Source organism: Scardinius erythrophthalmus (genome assembly GCF_964197995.2).
Source record: "Scardinius erythrophthalmus genome assembly, chromosome: 6".
NCBI lineage: Eukaryota > Metazoa > Chordata > Actinopteri > Cypriniformes > Leuciscidae > Scardinius > Scardinius erythrophthalmus.
The window spans coordinates 1,222,267-1,241,143 of NC_138226.1; the positions used below are offsets into that span (position 1 = coordinate 1,222,267).

The 18,877-nt window shown below is 36.4% G+C and overlaps 1 protein-coding gene across 2 annotated transcripts in view; it reads right to left on the reverse strand.

The window, feature by feature from the left end:
* Positions 1–255: 255 nt before the first annotated feature.
* tbl1x (transducin beta like 1 X-linked) overlaps positions 256–18,877 on the reverse strand; it is a 36,870-nt gene continuing 18,248 nt past the window's right edge. For both annotated transcript variants that reach the window (XM_081369597.1, XM_081369598.1), the window contains exons 2-15: positions 17,373–17,459; positions 15,891–16,036; positions 13,815–14,040; positions 13,334–13,466; positions 12,882–13,017; positions 12,051–12,114; positions 11,877–11,974; positions 10,418–10,478; positions 9,448–9,569; positions 8,788–8,862; positions 7,501–7,619; positions 6,396–6,561; positions 5,611–5,712; positions 256–845 (exon numbers count right to left, since the gene is read on the reverse strand). In XM_081369597.1, the coding sequence (XP_081225723.1) occupies positions 819–845; positions 5,611–5,712; positions 6,396–6,561; positions 7,501–7,619; positions 8,788–8,862; positions 9,448–9,569; positions 10,418–10,478; positions 11,877–11,974; positions 12,051–12,114; positions 12,882–13,017; positions 13,334–13,466; positions 13,815–14,040; positions 15,891–16,036; positions 17,373–17,430 (1,533 nt within the window). In that variant the 5' untranslated portion in view covers positions 17,431–17,459 and the 3' untranslated portion in view covers positions 256–818. The remainder of the gene's footprint in view (positions 846–5,610; positions 5,713–6,395; positions 6,562–7,500; positions 7,620–8,787; positions 8,863–9,447; positions 9,570–10,417; positions 10,479–11,876; positions 11,975–12,050; positions 12,115–12,881; positions 13,018–13,333; positions 13,467–13,814; positions 14,041–15,890; positions 16,037–17,372; positions 17,460–18,877) is intronic.

The window sequence follows — 18,877 nt, forward strand, 5'->3', positions numbered from 1 at the left end:
GACAAAAAAAAAAAAATCAGATTTGCATGGAAGAGAGCGCTTTTATTACTTGTCGTTTTATCATGTGGCACCCGATTCGGACACAACGTTGATGCATACAAGCATGAACTAAAACACGTCCCAGAATGCACTTCACCCACTTATGATAACAGATTTTGAGGCACGTATCCTTATAACATGCATCACAATCTCATGATAACGCGTTTGCTGCCGATCCAGCAGGCATTCGTCCACAAAATCAGAAAAAAATAAAAGTATGAAAGATTGATTACTTTATAAACATATAAACACAGTTTATAAAATCTGTGGTCTCATTTACATCTTTACATTCATTAAATGTACATCCAGCGGGGAGATTATACACCTGTATATTTAATCTCTGAGAATCAAACATATACATAAAATATTTCCCCAAGTACTCGGCGTCTTCATTCACCGCGGTATTACACGTTAAGGTTGGAAAACGGTCAGGTTCTCGCACACGTGAAGCCTCGTCTTGAATTAAAGGTTGTTAAAAATCTGTTTTCCGCAGTAAAAAAGCCCAGCGAACATCAGCGGCGCTCAGCGATACTGATGCGTGACATCGCTGGACAAAAACATGCGACGAAACCTCTGGAAAGAAACGTCTCCGGCTCTTCCACGTCGACCCACAGCTCCAGCTGTTCGCTGACCGTCTCTAGTGGACGTTTCCCTCCAATTTGGGTTTCAACAATCAGATTCTGTTCCCGGATCTCGATCGACCGGCTCCACGGAAGAAACGAGTTCAGACGCGCTGAAGGCTTTAGCTGCACAATCCTGCATCCGGGATTCAGCCAACGCTATTTCCGTAAATCCAGAACACACACCTGGAGAAACAAGATGGGGTTAAAACAACTATTAAAACATTGGGTAAAATAAAATCTGTATATCAGGAGAAAAGTTAAACTACATTAAAACTGGAAATGTAACTGAAATAGCTGATGCAATAAAATTACTAACTGGACATAAAGAAAACTGAATTAACCCTTTGGTGCTCCTCACATGACCACATTTTTTATTTTATTTCAATGAAATTAAGCTTCAATTAAATGAAATTAATTTCCAATGCGCTCATATTTGACCGCGACGAGCTCAAGTCTGACTATTTTCTCAGGACTATTTAACCTTTTCGTATCATGTGTTCACATAGCAAGTGCCAAAACCTTTACCAAGTTTCGTACCATTCTGGTGAAGTAAACTATAAAAAATAAATTAAAATATTCAAATTTTTCAGGTCTAAAATGACCAAACAGCACCAGAGGGTTAAAACTAAAAGTGATACAAAAACAAATTAAATCTGAATAACCTAAAATAAATTAAAAAATAAACTAAAAGAAAATTAGAAATGTTGCCTTTGCAAATAACCGTAATAAGTAAGCTGAAGCACTGAAATTACTAACTGGAAATAAAGAAAATAAAAACTAATACTAAATTAAAACAAACTAAAAGTGAAATAAAAATAAATTAAACCTAAATAGCCTAAAATAAACAAAATTTAAACCTAAAATAAACAAAAATTAAACCAAAATTAATAAAAGATTTAACAAAAATTAAAATAAAAATTAACAAAAATAAATTTTTTTAAAAAAGCCAATTTAAAATAGTAGTAAAATATTATATAGTAAAAATAATACTAAAACACTAAATTTAAATAATATAATTGATTGTATTATATTAATAATATATTTAAATGTGTGTATATATATATATATATTAGTGGTGGGCCGTTATCGGCGTTAACGCGCTGCGATAAAAAAAATATCGCCGTTAATCTATTCTCCAAGTTGGGTTGTGAGATGACTCAACTACACAAGCTATGATGATGCAATCTACCCGCGGCCGCGAGGTAAACCTGCGGCTGCAGCGCATATTCGTCATCATCTTAAGTAAACACGGCTGAAAGTATAAGCTGGTGAAAAAGATCAACATCTTTTGCGACATCCATTATTTGGACTTGGTTCAGATTTAAGCCGTCCGACAAACAGCAGCAAACTATAGACAGAGTGTGTGGGGTAACGGTTTGGTAAGTAGGCTACACACGACTAATCCGTTCTACCACCTCAAATTCAAAACGAAACATTATATCACTGAATACCAGCACGTATTATTCCAATATATCTGAGTGGTGTAACGTTAACACATAGGCCTAATCTCTGTCTACGCCCGATTTTAAGAATCGTTGTTGTGTTTCTTTTTAACTGAAAAGACATCAGTTAGACAATATTCTAATTTTAAATTTGGGGTTTCATAAGCTCCAAGCTATAATAAACATTAGACCTACCGTATTTTCCGCACTATTAGGCGCACCGGATTATAAAGCGCACCTTGAATGAATGGCCTATTTTAGAACTGTTTTCATATATAGGGCGCACCGGATTATAAAGCGCATAGAATAGAAGATACTGCAGTCAAACGTTTGACTGGGTTTGCGTTATGCAGTGGTCACCAACCTTTTCAAGCCTAAGATCACATCCAAAGTCGAAATGTAAACCAAGATCTTCCACTTGCAAAAAAATATATAAAAAAAAACAAGTGGCTGAGCTGTAAAACCTTGTACTCGACGCGTCCGCATGAGCGCGAAGGTAATAAAAAAAACTAATATCAGTCTGCTCGGGCAGATTCGGCTGAACAGCGCGCGCGCCTCCGCATCAGAAGATGCACGACTTGAGCCGAATCTGCCCGAGCAGACTGATATTAGTACATCTCATCATCACACCGGCACCCAGTTTGCGCGTCTAAATCAGTTGTATGGTCTGGTGTTCAGTCTAAAACAAAACAGTTGCGTCAAGTATAAATGCCTCGTCTGTTTGGGGAGTTGCGCGCGCAGTCAGCGGAGGCTCGCGCTCCGGTGCCAGCCGACAGTATAAAGGTTTTAAGTCAGCGGTTGTTTTACAGACATTAACATAAGGCGCCAGGTCCATATAGCCTATATAAGGCGGTCCGCACTATAAGGCGCACTGTCGTTTTTTTTTTGAAAAAAATGAAAGGCTTTTAAGTGCGCCTTATAGTGCGGAAAATACGTACTTAAGTCTCTGCAGCTAGTGTACTTCAATTTTATTTATCTGCAAAATTATGTTGTATACTTACAGTTTTGCACAATATATGTTCTCAAAACGACATATACAGTATATTATAATAAAACCATTTCAGAACAGGTTACACAGACCCTGCTAAACAACTGCTAAATGTATTTTTTTTAAAGGGTGTATGTAGTTTTGAGAACATATATTGTGCAAAACTGTAGGTATACAACATATTTCGTTGTCGCAAGAGGCTGCAATGTATATCACAATATAGATTTTAGGCCATATCGCCCATCCCTAATTGATAGCCTATAGAAGGCCTAGTTGTTTATAACATAGGCCTACCTAATGTTGCCTACGGACGGTAACAGTACAGTAGTAACCTTTTACAGTGAGTAGAACAGCTTTCTCAAGCAGTTTGTGATGCATTTTGTAAACAGGAGATGAGCCCCTGGTCTAATGCGCCACCTGGCTTGAGAAACCCGTTCTCAAAGACTTACTTTTATAGTCATTATTTGGGTAGCACACATATTCTGAATGCCTTCGGCAGAATTCAAATGAGCCATTTTAATCTAGATTAATCTAGATTAATTTCAAAATTAATCTAGATTAATCTAGATTAAAAAAATTAATCTATGCCCACCTCTAATATATATATATATATATATATATATATATATATATATATATATATATATATATATATATATATATATACATACAGTGCAATGCATAAGTTTAGACACCCATGCTAAAGTTGACTAAAAAGAGGAATAAAAAATCATATTTTGGAAATTGAACTTAATGCCTTAATTTAAAAAATTAGGAAAAATCCAACCTTTAAGGACACCAATTTTCTTTGTGAATGAATAATGTATTGTAAATAAATAAATGTTCTTCCTTAAAATACAGGATGCATAGTATCCTGGATCCATGAAGTAATTGGCCTTTAAAAAAAAAATCTGCCTGCCTCTATGGGAATTTAACATAGGGGTGTCCTCACTTATGCACCCTGTATTTTAAGGAAGAACATTTATTTATTTACGATACATTGTTCATTCACAAAGAAAATTGGTGTCCTTAAAGGTTGGATTTTTCCTATTTTTTTAAATTAAGGCATTAAGTTCAATTTCCAAAATATGATTTTTTATTCCTCTTTTTAGTCAACTTTAGCATGGGTGTATTAACTTATGCATTGCACTGTATATATGTAAGGGATAATGTATAGTGAGCCGGTTGTTATAGTGAATAACAACCCCGACAGGCTGAACGGGATCCCGACGCGAAGCGGAGGGATCTTGAATCAGCCTGAAGGGGTTGTTATTCACTATAACAACCGGCTCACTATACATTATCCCGCTTATTACATGGCTACCTACAAAATAAATAAATAATTTGCCGCGAATTATTGATTTAAAAAGGGGTTATTGATTTAAAGGTCCCATTCTATGCCCCTTTTCACAAGATGTAAAATAAGTCTCTGATGTCCCCAGAGTGTGTATGTGAAGTTTGAGCTCAAAATACCCAACAGATCATTTTTTACAGCATGTTTAAATTGACATTTTTTGGGGCTCAGAAAAACGAGCCGTTTCAGTGTGTCCCCTTTAAATGCAAATGAGCTGCTGCTGGACGACACAGGGGGCGGAGCTTCATGAGCTCGTGCTCAGTCTGTCAGGAAAAATTCATCTCACGGAATGATGATAATATCAGAAACTCTCAGTAACGGCGTTCATTTCGAGTCGGACAATAATGCCTACAGACTCAGAGTGCTGTATAGAGATGAAACAGGTATGGTTTAGTAGTTTAATTACGGTTATTATAACATATTTGTCATCTGCTTGTAGGCTATGTATCCATTATTTATTAATAATAGCCTACAAGTCTGCTGTCTGAATGATGATCAAACATGTACTGATGAGTTTAATAAAGTTTATTGTACATCACACAAAAGATGAAGCGTCAGTTTTACTTCAGAAAATCACCGTAAGAGCTGAGTAAACACAGTAGGCTAAGTTATAAGAAGTGTGCAAGTAACGTTAGCCAGTAGAGTTGAGGGAGCATTCCTGTGGGCGGAGGTTAGTCAAGAAACGGTTCTGGTGATGTCACTAATGCAGGATGTAGAGGGGTGTAGTCCAATCGAGCCGTTTTTTGTAGTCAACTTCTGTTAAATAAAATATCTCGCTTGGCATTGAACTTTGAGCTTTATAATTTTACAGATATTATTTATGCTCTAACAGCACCATTACACACTAACTAAAGTTTGAAACATGGAATCGCATGCAACGGGACCTTTAAAAACGATTGTATTGCTTACGCTAAAGAAAATAGTCCGTTCCGCGTCCATAGCAACGCGCTGTTTTTCATGGCAACGGTCTGTTATACTTCGCAGCGGTCTGTTATAAAGAAATAACAGACCGCATTCTATATTGGAATTCAGCCAAGCCATGTAATAAATATATATATACGTGACTTTGATGTGACACACGTGAATTTGTTTGTCACGATCTTAAAAACCTTGTAATTAGTTTCAGAGGATGTTTTATACGATGTTTTGAGAAGGCGAACGTACCGATCCATCCGACCCACTCGCTCCGACTTTATCTCCCAGACTGTTCCAGCAAACCTCAAATATTCCTCCGGTTCCCCTGTAGCTGTTCACCAGCGCACCGCTCTGAAAATACATCATCATCATCGTCGTCATCATCATGACGAGTTATACAGAGTGTTGGGGAAAGTTACTTTGAAAAGTAATGCTTTACAATATTGTGTTACTCCCTTAAAAAGTTACTAATTGCGTTACTTATTTGAAAAGTAACTTTACTAGTTACTTGGAAAAGTAATCTGATTACATAACTCAAGTTACTTGTAATGAGTTACACACAACACTGTTTATACAGGGTTTCTGCAAGTCTCTTCAAATAAAATTTAATGCTTTTTAATGCCTTTTTTTAATGGCATTTTTTTTTATTGTAATGCCATACATGACCCATGACTAACCACGGATATATATAATTGTTTTTTTGTAAATAGACATGTCCCAAATTCTGAATTGCAACCATTCAGTTTGATGATGATGCAATGACGAAACTATACCAAAATTGCAATTACCAAACTGGTTCCGCGTGTTTATCACACTAACATACATAATTTGCGACAGCAAATTAAAATGATTAATTATGAAGGCGATATTGATAAAATATCAAATATCGTTTTCTTCAAAACGATCTACATTTTGAATGCCTGTAGGATTAAAATTGAATGCTTTTTCATGCCATTTAAGGCCTTAATTTACGCAAAAATCCATTTATGGCTGTTAACGCCCGTGGACGCCCTGTACTGCGTGATGCCACTGACCAGCGTGTCCCAGATGTGGACGCATTTGTCGAAGGATCCGCTGGCCAGGAACTTCCCGTCGGGACTGAAGGCCACGCTGTACACCGGCTCCTGGTGTTTGGTGAGTGTGTGGATGCATTCGCCTCGATCCACATCCCATAATCGCACCGTCGAGTCGAAAGAGGCACTGAGGAACACAAACACACCAGGGGTTTTCAGGCACGATCATCCTCGTGTGCGGAAAATTAAAAAGCTTGTTTAAACCACAGAATAAAAACATTTTAAAACATAATTGCTACTTTTTATCTTGCAATTGCAGACTAAAAAAGAAAAAAGTAACAAAAGCGACTTTTTATTTCACAATTCTGACGTTTTTTTCTCAGAATTTTTACACTTATTTTAATTAATTTAATATATTTCTTCTAATTTTTATTTATTGTAATCTATTATGCATTTACTTCCATCTAATTTATTGGAGGGAAAAAAATACATTTATTTTATTATATTTAATTATTTTAATATATTTTCATAATTTTACATGATTTGAATCTAGTTTAATATATAATCAAATTTTGTGTTTATTTTTATTTTGATGTAATTTATTTGAATAATTTTTACACTTATTTAAATCTAAATAAATATATTTAACCTATTTTTTATTTATTGTAATCCAATTTTCATTTATTTTATCATTTTCTTTAGTTTATTTATTTTAATGTAATTTATTGGAATAATTTTTACATTTATTTTATTATATTTACTATTTAATCTATATAAATATAATTGTATTATATTTATACTTAATCTATTTTAATAATTAGAAATGTATTTTAATTAATTCAATACAAACAGTATACAAGTGAATGTTTTGTTTTATTTATTATTTGAATCATTTATTTATTTTTTACACTTTTCCTAACTTCTACGACACACTCGTATTACTATGAATGAGAGAAAGTGCAACGTGCAATATAGCGGAATAAGCCCCGCCTTCTAAATAAAAGAGCCAATCACTGATTGATGATGTCATCGCGTCACTGCAGCTCCGTTAGAAGCTCCTGTTGCTATAAAACCACCAGTGTTTCTGAGACGCGCACTCAAATATGAGCTTTTTCGATGCTGTTACCTGGCTAGCAGGAGGCTAGCGTTGGGACTGCTGCTCGCGGGGCTCCATTTGATGGTGTAGATCTCTTTATTGTGCGCTTGAAGGTTGTGAACACATGAATCCTGCTTCATACTCCAGATCTGCCGCGAGAGAAACGTGTCAGTACGGTCTAAATTTGATCATATTTAATATTTCATCATGCACTAAAAAAAAAAAAAAAAAAAAAAAGGTGTATTCTCCTTTTGTAGAACAAAACCCTCATCCTTCCCTCGGGTCATTTTGATCCGGATTTTTTTTTTGTTGAAAAAATTAATAAAAAAATTAAGTGTTCAAAGGAGGGTCCAAGACCCCAGGACTTTTTCCACACTTGAACCATGAATACACACACAAAAAAAAAATTAATGGATTCGAGGAGAAATTTAAAAAAAGTTATAAATCGGGTCAATTCGACCCCCTTAGAAATGAATGGAATGTGAGGAAAGCTTCAGTTCACATAGAAAAACCTAAAAATGCTCAACATTCTAACTGAAAATGCTAAAACTTTACCAAAAAACTATTTTATAATGTCTACATGTGTATCTGAAAGCACACTGAAGGCCATCCAGTGGCTAGAGTCATGAAATATCATGTTATATTATTATTTTTCCACCAGAGGCCGGCAAAGACGCCCAATGTAAGATAATTAGAGCTGAATTAAAAGGGTTATGCATGAAATTGAGTTATTTTGAATTTAAGTTGAAAGAATGAGAGGAATGTGCTTAAATTTGACTATTTATTTATTATTTATTAGGGCTGTCAAACGATTAATCGCGATTAATCGCATCCAAAATATAAGTTTGTTTTTACATAATACATGTGTGTACACGGTGTATAATTATTTTCTATATATAAATACACACACATGCATGTATATATTTAAGAAATATTTGCATGTATATACTGTGTATATATATTTATATTATATATAAATAATTTATATATAAATAACACATTTTCTTAAATATATATATGCATGCGTGTGTATTTATATATAGAAAATAATTATACTCCGTACACACACATAAATTATGTAAACACAAACTTTTATTTTGTATGCGATTAATCACGATTAATCGTTTGACAGCCCTATTATTTATTGATCAAATCTAGTAATTTAAAGGTAAATCAAAAAATAAGAAAATTTGCATTAAAAAATAGAAAAATATCAATAAAATAAGCTTTCTAAAAAAATAAAGTATAATTTTAGGGCTGCGGGTCGTTTTGACCCTCGAGGGAAGGATTGGTTACAAAATGCCAAATAATTCTCACCTTGAGCGTCATGTCATCCGAACACGAAGCCAGCAACATTCCCGACGGATCCCATTTAATGGCGTTCACTTCATTCTGAAAGCACACAAACACTGTGTTCATCTGTAGTGCTCAACGACAGTTAAACTCGGCAACACTCTACAGTGAGGTTCATTAATGCATTTACTAACAATGAGCAATACATTTGTTACCGTGTTTATTAAATTTGTTATTGTTAGTTAATAAAAATCCAGCTGTTCATTGTTTAATCATGTTAGTTCACAGTGCATAAACTAATGTTAACAACACATGACATTATTAAACGTGGAAATTAGTATTAACTAAGATTCAATTAAACTCAATTCACATTTATTTGTATAGCGCTTTTCACAATATACATGTTCACAGCAGCTTTACAGTAAATGCATGCGTCCACAGTACAGTTTACAGTGATCTGTTATCAGTGGAAGTTATGTATTTCAGAAATGTACATTTACAAAAATCACAGTTAGCGAAAAATATATTAATTTAAACAATGTAATAGTTTAAGGCAGAAACAATGAGCTCACTGCAGTGATGAACACTTGTTTGTTAATAAATGCTGCAGAAGTGTTGATCACTCTTAGTTGATGTTGGCTAATGAGCCTCAGTGTTGACCTGTGGTGTTTAAGCTCTGCTCACCGTGTGTCCCTGAAAGGTCTTGAGTGGACGCTCACTCCCGAGCCGACACACGTGTATGCACATGTCCGTACTGCACGAGGCGAACGTCGTGTTATTCTGCCAGTCCACGTCCAGCGCCGGAGCTGCGGGAACACCACAGATGCTGCATTATACTGTGTGTTCTATCACGGTAGGCTTGCTACGATAGCTGGAGCTGACGGTGTTAGCGGTGCTCAAGAGCAACCGCCCCCCCACCCTCGCTCCCGAATTGGCACTAATTTGAAAGCGAAACTAAACTGCGCACGAGCATTCATAACGGTGTGTGTCCGCGGCGAGAAGCGAGCTCTATAATGAGACCCGTGCGGACGAGCGCATTTTAGTTTCGCTTTCAAATTAGCGTTTTAAACCCCCCCGCCGGAGACACCAGTGTTGTCACACGTCGATTAACCGGTGGGATCGAATTAAATCGAATACTTGAGGTCAGGAATCGGATACTTGTTATAAAATCAAAATTTTGATTCCTCTTATCGATTCCTTTGTAAGCATTTCAATATGACATTAAAACACTGAAGCGCGAGAGACTCGTGTGTATCAGTGTATTGGATCCGTGCGGCTCTTAAAGTGACAGCAGCCTAATATTCCTGCTCTATGATAACACTAATATTCCTGCTCTATGATAACACTAATATTCCTGCTCTATGATAACACTAATATTCCTGCTCTATGATAACACTAATCAAACAAAAGAAAGAGGAAACCAGTTGTTCTAGACTGAATAACTTTTTGATTTTTGTTCATGAAATTCAGCAAAAATGTAATGTTTTGCAATAAAACTTATTTTTTACCTTATTGGAATCGAAATTAGGAATCGATAAGCAGAATTGAAATCAGAATCATTAAAATTCAAACTCAACCCAACCCTACACACAACGCATGATTAAAACCCTGTGACCTTTGACATCTGACCTATACTCAGAGGTCGTGAACTCACCAGAGTGAAAGGGGAACTGCTGTTTGGCTTCGCCTGTATGCGCGTCCCAGATGATTGTCGTCTGCAGAACGAGAACAATTGAACAACTGATTATGGGGAAAAGCCAGGGAATAACTCCCTCCATCCCAACCCTGTGAAGCCGGACATGTGTTGAGCTTCATATTTACAGACTTTTAGTCTGATATAGTGCAAATATGGAGCTCAGTTTTATTCAGAGGCTAATATAATCTAATATTTATTTATTTTATTCCTTTAAAAAAAAACTATTTATTTGAAACATTTTTACAGTTATTTTAATCAAATGTATTATATTTCATAATTTTTTTTATTTTATTAAAATATATATTTTTTATTTTAATCAAATTTATTGGATTTTTTTAATTTTTACTTATTTTAATAATTTCAAATTTATTTTAATCTAATTTAATATGTATGATCACATTTTTTGTTTATTTTAATTAATACAATTTATTATAATCATGTTTACACTTATTTTAAACTAATTTATTATATAATCTAAGTTTTATTTATTGTAATCTAATATGTATTTATTTTATTTACATTTATTTTAATATAGTTACTTATTTTATTTAATCTACTATTTATTTTATATTTTTTCTTTTAATCTAATTTATTTGAATTACTTTTCACAATTATTTGAATCTAACTGAATATATTTCATCTAATTTTTATTCATTGTCATCTCTATTAAATTTTCTGTTCATTTTAATCTAATTTATTGAAATAATTTTCACATTTATTTTTATTATATTTTCTTATTTTATTCTACTTAAATAAATTTACATTTATTTTAATCTAATTTAAAACATATAATTATTTTTGGTTTATTTATTATTTTAGCCTTATTGATTTTTTTTACATTTTTACAATTTTTCCAACTAGTACACTACATACTTACATAAAATGCATATATATATTAATATCAGCCAAAAACATGTCTTAGTAAGATTATATTTAAAGCTTAGTTTTATGATTAAATCTCTGAAGTTTTAAAATATAATGCAATGCAATACAATGATGATTGAGCGATTAACAAATAAACCTTCCTCAAAAGCCTGATCATATTTAATACTTTTCTGATAAATAATGTCTGGATAATCAAGTTGAAATATAACTAAATATATCAACGTTATTCTAACGTTTACTTGATAAAAATCAGATTTAAAGGCACGTGAAGCACGAGCTGAAGGAGGACGCTTGTACAATTAAAGACCTTTACCTGATAAACCAGTGGAAACTATCAGTCAGACACAGGAGGAATGCAGAGATTGTGTTTCAGGAATTATTAAATCATAAAGTTAATGCATTGTGCGGCTCAATCAGTAGAGCTGGGTTTGATTGCATAAACTGATCACAGAGACACTGAATGCACTGTAAGCTTCCAAATGCACAAGTGTGAATGTAATAATTGTGTTTCTCTGTGAAGTCGTTGATTCACCTTGTCGACTCCAGCGCTCAGAATGCTGTTGCCTTTCTTGTTCCACTTCAGTGCAAATATGGGTCCCTTGTGTTGGCCGAGAGTGCTGCTCAGGTTACCTGTGGGAACAGCGGACAGCGTCAGGCTCGCGCGAGCTGCGGCAGCTAACAGCGCTAACAGCGCTAGCACACGTACCGTCTTTCGTCCATATCCTTGCAAACCCGTCATAAGATCCAGTCGCCAACAGAGTGCCGTCGCTCTACAGACACACAAGGAAAATATGAACCGTAATGAAACATTCACCATCAATTCGCCAAATGAGATTAAAAATGTCCTTAAATAAGTCATATTAAATGATGATTTGAACGATTTTTAATGGTTTAAAACTCAATGCATCTGATCACTGGATCTTGTTGTTTCATGAAACATGATCCACATTGGGAAAACAGCTCAATATTCGATATGCAACAAGAATAATATATATATATATTTACAAAAATATGATAATTTCGGACTCTGTGTGCAAGGACCTTTACAATAACTAGTCAGAAATAATCAAACACTTACTAAACGAGGACTAAACATCTTTTTTCCAGCTATAAACTATAATATCATATTTAAATGTTATTTTTAATGTGACGACCAAAACATTTATTGTTCATCCTTCAGAGATCGCCCCCATTTATAAAACTAAAAGTTTCAAGATGTCGGAAAACTCACTAATTTAACAAATAAAGAAACAGATTAAATTGTGAACAGTCGTTTTGCTTTTTAATAATTCATATTTAGAAATTATGAATGATAATAAATAAAGTTAATTTGATCTACACCTCAAGTTAAGCTCAGTGTTTTACTGTGTTACCAAATACTTTCTGTAGAGTTCAGTGGCTCCGGCCCTCAAACGTTAGGTTAAATTAATTTACAATGGCAATATGTGTCTGTTTGTGAGTGAGAGTGTGTGTGTGTGTGTGTGTGTGTGTGTGTGTGTGTGTTGATTTCGCACACCCCTAGAAGCAACACACTCACGTTCCAGTCCAGCGAGGTGACGTCCTTGTTGCTGGGAACGTCTTGTCCTCCTTCCCGAATGCAGTGCCGCAGGACCAGCTGAGTCGAGCCGCTGTTCTCACTCAGGTTCCATATGCGAGCCGTCGAGTCGCCAGAGCTGCGATTACACGACACACAGAACAAGAGTTTTACATATTATCTATGATATCCAGCATATTATACAGGAAAGCATATTATAATACAGGATATCCAGCACACTATCCAATATTTTATCCAATTATGCAATTCGCAACCTCACCACTAGATGCCGCTAAACATCACACACACAGAAATGTTTATTCTTCCAAGTATTTGCCCTTTTTTTTCCCTCTCCAAAAAATATTGGAATCAGAAACAAGAATCATTAAGAACCCGATTCAACAAGCGGAATCGCTGAAACGATACCCGACCCTAGAGGTCAGAGGTCAGCTCACCCCGAGGCCAAGAGGTCAGTGACGGGGTTCCAGGCACAGATGAAGACCTCGGACTCGTGACCCCGCAGAACCGTGGCTTTACTGGCAGGAATCTGGACCTCGCTCTCCACGTGCATGGCCTCCACATGGTGATCTGACACACCCACACACACACACACACACACACACTCTTCAACACCTGAATCTGTGCACCTCTCAGAGCTGAACTGAGAATGCGACTGGGTTACTCTTTATTTTAAGGTGTCATTGCTAGAGTGTAATCATATATTTAAGTGCTGAGTGATATTAATTAACCACATGTTCTCATAGGGTTAGTTACATGTAATTATGCATAATTTACTGTTATTACTATGGTAAGCACATGTAACAAGGACACTAAAATAAAGTGTTACCTGTGCATAACATTGTTAAATGCACATACACTGCCGTTCAAAAGTTTGCAGATCAATAATACTGTAGAACATCAAGGTGTGTGACTCACTGAGTGTGTGTGTGCCGTTCTCCTCGCCGTTGAGCGCGGCGTCCCCGTTCCTCATGGCGTGCGGCGGCAGGGCAGTGGCGCTGGTGGAGTCGACGGCCTGTTGCTGATGGTGTTGCTGAGAGAGCTTGTCTCTGATGGCCTGTTTCCGGGTGTGAACCACGTCTGGCATCACGGCGTCGATGAGCGACAGACACTCGATCGGCCGGCCGTCGAACACGGTGCCGTCCTGAGAGATACACACAACATCACCATCACACACACGTCTTTCACGTATCTAAGCATGTGGTGTGTGCATTCGTATGTGTGCATGTATGAAAAAAAGTTTCCTAAATGAAAACTATGCAACGAACCCAATGTCACAAAAAATACATCTATTATAGTTAATTTTTAGTGTTTCCGTAATTGCTTATTCTTGTTTCTTAGGCAGTGAAAATGTAGTTTATACCGGAATATAATTAAACATTTTGATAAATAATAAAACAACAGCTAAATACAAGTCTATTTATTAATATGACTTACAGACGAGCTAGACCAGGGGTCATTTGAGAGCTATTTTTTAAAAATGAAAGTGGCCGAGAGCTACTCATGTAACGCAATACTTAAATCTCTTAAATAATGTCTCATAACTCTCATATTAGCAACTATCCAAACTGTTTTAGACCTAAAAGGCCTATATATGTCACCCTTAAATGTCAGAGATACAAAAAAATTATCAAAAATTGTACTTTGCATATTATATTGTAAAAACACATAATTATAGTTGATTTTATAGTGCATCATAACTAGAGATGAAAATTTCATTTCATAATTATAGTGACCAAAATGATCACGGTTATCGCAGAATCCTTTTCAAAAAGTACTAATACTACACAATGAAATCAATTCACCAGTAAATAACAAATAAACTTAGCATCAATATGCACTTTTTGTTTACATAAACATTAAAATATTAACATTAAAAATTATGGCAAGATCTACTAAGTTCAAATAAAGTTTTGACAAAAAAGTTTTTATAAAAAGATAAACCTCGCATATTTCAGCCTTTAAATCATTTTAATAAAAATAATGAGTCAAAAAAGATAAATGACTGACATTAACAATGCACATTAGGCTAGCTTATCTTTTATTATTAATAGTAAAATACGGTTTGTTGCTATTTTAATAGCTAATGGATTTCCGCCACCGATAAACGCTTGCTGTTGCTCTGCTACAAGATTTATTTACGGAGAAGAAGAAAACACCCGTAGTGCTTGGGTGCACCCCCATCCTTCATGTTGACTCAAATGAGCGCGTCGCTTCAATTATTTGAAATAACAAACTTGAGCGTGCAAAAGACGCGATATGTGAGCGGGCGAGCGACCTCCAATCAGGCCACGAGCTACTCTCGCGAGCGGCGAGTTGGAGACCCCTGATCTAGACAAATCAAGCATTTAAGATCAAGGCTTCAATGTTTTCTTTTTTAATATCAAATGTTCAGATCAGGGTTATTATAATTAACTAACACTTAAACTATGAAAAAAAACAAAAACATTTTCGTTCCTTGAAATAAATATGATTTTTTTTTATTTAATTTAAAAAAATTTAACATTTAGTTTAACTTGATGTGAATAGACAAACTAAAATAAAAACTATTCAGACATATACAAAATTAAATAAAAACTTATTAAAAATATTATAAAACTATTTTAGTTTCTCAATGATACTAAAACATTATCACCTCTTACTTCAATCACGCTCAAACAACTCACTGGGGTGTGTGTGTGTGTGTGTGTGTGTGTGTGTGTGTGTGTTCCGGTGAGAAGAACAGTAGTTATCTATTTGCGCTTTTGTATTGTTCATCCAAAGCATCACTGAAATATTTAAATATTTTTGTTTATTTAAATTAAAAGCTCAGTTCTGTATTATTATTCTCTCTTACTGTTATATGAAATAATGACATTACAAAGTGAAACTATTGCAAGTGTTTTTCATCGCACTTTTTTTTAATTCAAAATTTTTTTTTTGACTTTTTTTTAAAGCGAGGCGCGCTGCAAAGAGTTTGAGTTGGACAGCAGTGTGTCCTATGTGGCGTCTGACCTCGTTGATGCTGATCTCGGCCTCCACGTACTGAAGGCCTTTCTGCAGGACCGAGATCAGCGCCGCCGGGGGAACCAGAGTCCCGTTGATGTTGGACTGGCTGATGTGAGACTCGATGCCGAACGTGAACGCCGAGTGGGAGAAACCTGCGGCACACAGAGGACAGGACACGGGGTTAGGCCTTTACACATCTGCAACATCTGCAACACACACATATCCAACACACACATCCATGCTTTCATACAACACACACACACACACACACACACACACACACACACATGCTTTCATCCAACACACACACATCCATGCTTTCATCCAACACACACATCCATGCTTTCATGTTGTTTAACGGTCCCATATTGTACACCTTTCTGGAGTTTTATTTATTTTAGGTTTTGATGTCCTTTAGAATATATATTTGCGGTATAAGCACCAAAAACATCTCGATATATATTTACAGCTCTTCCTCAGGAGCTCTGCCGAGAACAGGTCGAGTTTGGCCTGTCTAATTAATATTCATGAGCCTCTCTTCTGATTGGCCTGTTGTTTTCTGAGTGACGCACGGCCGGGCCAATCACAGGTGACTAGGGTTGTGTGTGCTGTGGGTGTTTGCCCAGAAATTGAAACTCTGTTTCTTTACATTTACTCGTGTCGATTTCTAACCTGTATGACTTCCTTTCCTTTTGCAAGAACATAAAAGAAGATATTTTGAAGAGAGAAACTGTTTTGTTCTGTAAATGGATCTAAATACCGATTAAAATGCCACAATCACGGCCTTCAGCCTCAACACGTGTGTGTGTGTGTGTGTGTGTGTGTGTGTGTGTGTGTGTGTGTGTGTGTGTGTGTGTGTGTGAAACTCTGTGTTGAACTCAGTGTCTCTTTCTAAAGCTACTTTCTGTAATGCCTATTTGATGCTTTTCTCATTACACAAAATAATTACTTTAACTTATATTTTGGGGGTAATTTCTCAAAAAAAAAAAAAAATATATATATATATGGATTTTTTCAACATTTAGGGTTAGGGTTAACCGTTTTCAACACTGATAATAATCATAAATGTTTCTTGATCATCAGATCCTCATATTAGAGTGATTTCTGAAGTATCATGTGACACTGAAGACTGGAGTAATGATGCTGAACATTCAGCTTTGATCACAGGAGTAAATTACACTTTACTGTATATTCACATAGAAAACAGCTGATTTACATTATAATAATATTTCACTGTTTTTACTGTATTTTTGATCCAATAACTACAGCTTTAGTGAGCAGAAGAGACTCTTTTAAAAACATTAAAAATCTTAGCGGCCGCAAACTTTTGAACGGAAGTGTGTGTGTCTCAAAGCCTGTTTGCACCCGTTTTGTTTTGGCTGATCTTGTGATTTCGGATGATTTGTCATCAGTAAATCCCCTTAAACACACACACACACACACACACACACACACACACACACACACACACACACACACAGTGTTTACCTGACTCCTGCAGATATCTGTACACCAGAAAGTTGACTTCATCACTGGTAATGCTCATCTTCACTCAGCTCAGAGGAGGAGCGCCCCCTACAGGACACACACAACATTACATCATCATCAACATTACAACATTACATCATCATCATCTCAACACAACACAACTACACATTACATTCATAATCTCATAATCTCAACACAACTACACATTATATTCTCATTCAGAGAATCTGACAACCGCTCGGAGAACCACAGACTGGAGGTCTAAACACATACATGTATATTATTTCAGCTAGTTGCCAAAATAACAAAATTAAATAAACAAATGAAAAATTAAAAGGAATTACACAGATTATTATTTTTTTTTTTTTTTTACTGAAGAGTTCACTAAAACTTCAAATAAAAATCTCTAATCTCTATACTTTGGCAACAGAGTTACGATATTATGAAATATGAATAACAAAAACCACCAGCAGGGGTAAACTGAGCCACATCAACCAACCAGACCCCGAGCCCTGGATCCAACCGGCCAGTGTGACATCAATAACACAAATACATGAGGAGTGAAGTATTGTGCAGTCGGTCTCTGGAGAAACTGGGATGATGCGTGAGGTTAAATATGGATATGAACATCCTGGAGTAGTTAATGCTCATATACTCTATATACAACCAGCCCGCAAGAGTCCAGGCCTCTGGGAATCCCCACAGCACTTTATTCAACGGTTCGCTTTACACTGAAGCCGTTTTACCGAATGAAAAAACAGTGTCCGTGTTTCTTTCAGTGAGAGTCACACTTTAATTCCTACAATAGAGCAGCTCTTCAGTGCTTATGTTCTCAGTTAGGGCAGTTAGGGGGCGGAGTCTCAGAGCCACACCCACCTGTTACATCACCACCACGGACCAATGAGAGCTAGGGGGCGGAGTCTCAGAGTCACACCCACCTGTTACATCACCACCACGGACCAATGAGAGCTAGGGGGCGGAGTCTCAGAGTCACACCCACCTGTTACATCACCACCACGGACCAATGAGAGCTAGGGGGCGGAGTCTCAGAGTCACACCCACCTGTTACATCACCACCACGGACCAATGAGAGTTAGGGGGCAGAGTCTCAGAGTCACACCCATCTGCTACATCACCACCATGGACCAATGATAGCTAGGGGCGGAGTCTCAGAGCCACACCCACCTGTTACATCACCACCACGGACCAATGAGAGCTAGGGGGCGGAGTCTCAGAGTCACACCCACCTGTTACATCACCACCACGGACCAATGAGAGCTAGGGGGCGGAGTCTCAGAGTCACACCCACCTGTTACATCACCACCACGGACCAATGAGAGTTAGGGGGCAGAGTCTCAGAGTCACACCCATCTGCTACATCACCACCATGGACCAATGATAGCTAGGGGCGGAGTCTCAGAGCCACACCCACCTGTTACATCACCATGGACCAATGAGAGCTAGGGGGCGTTTACCATGTCACTACATCATCACCACGGACCAAT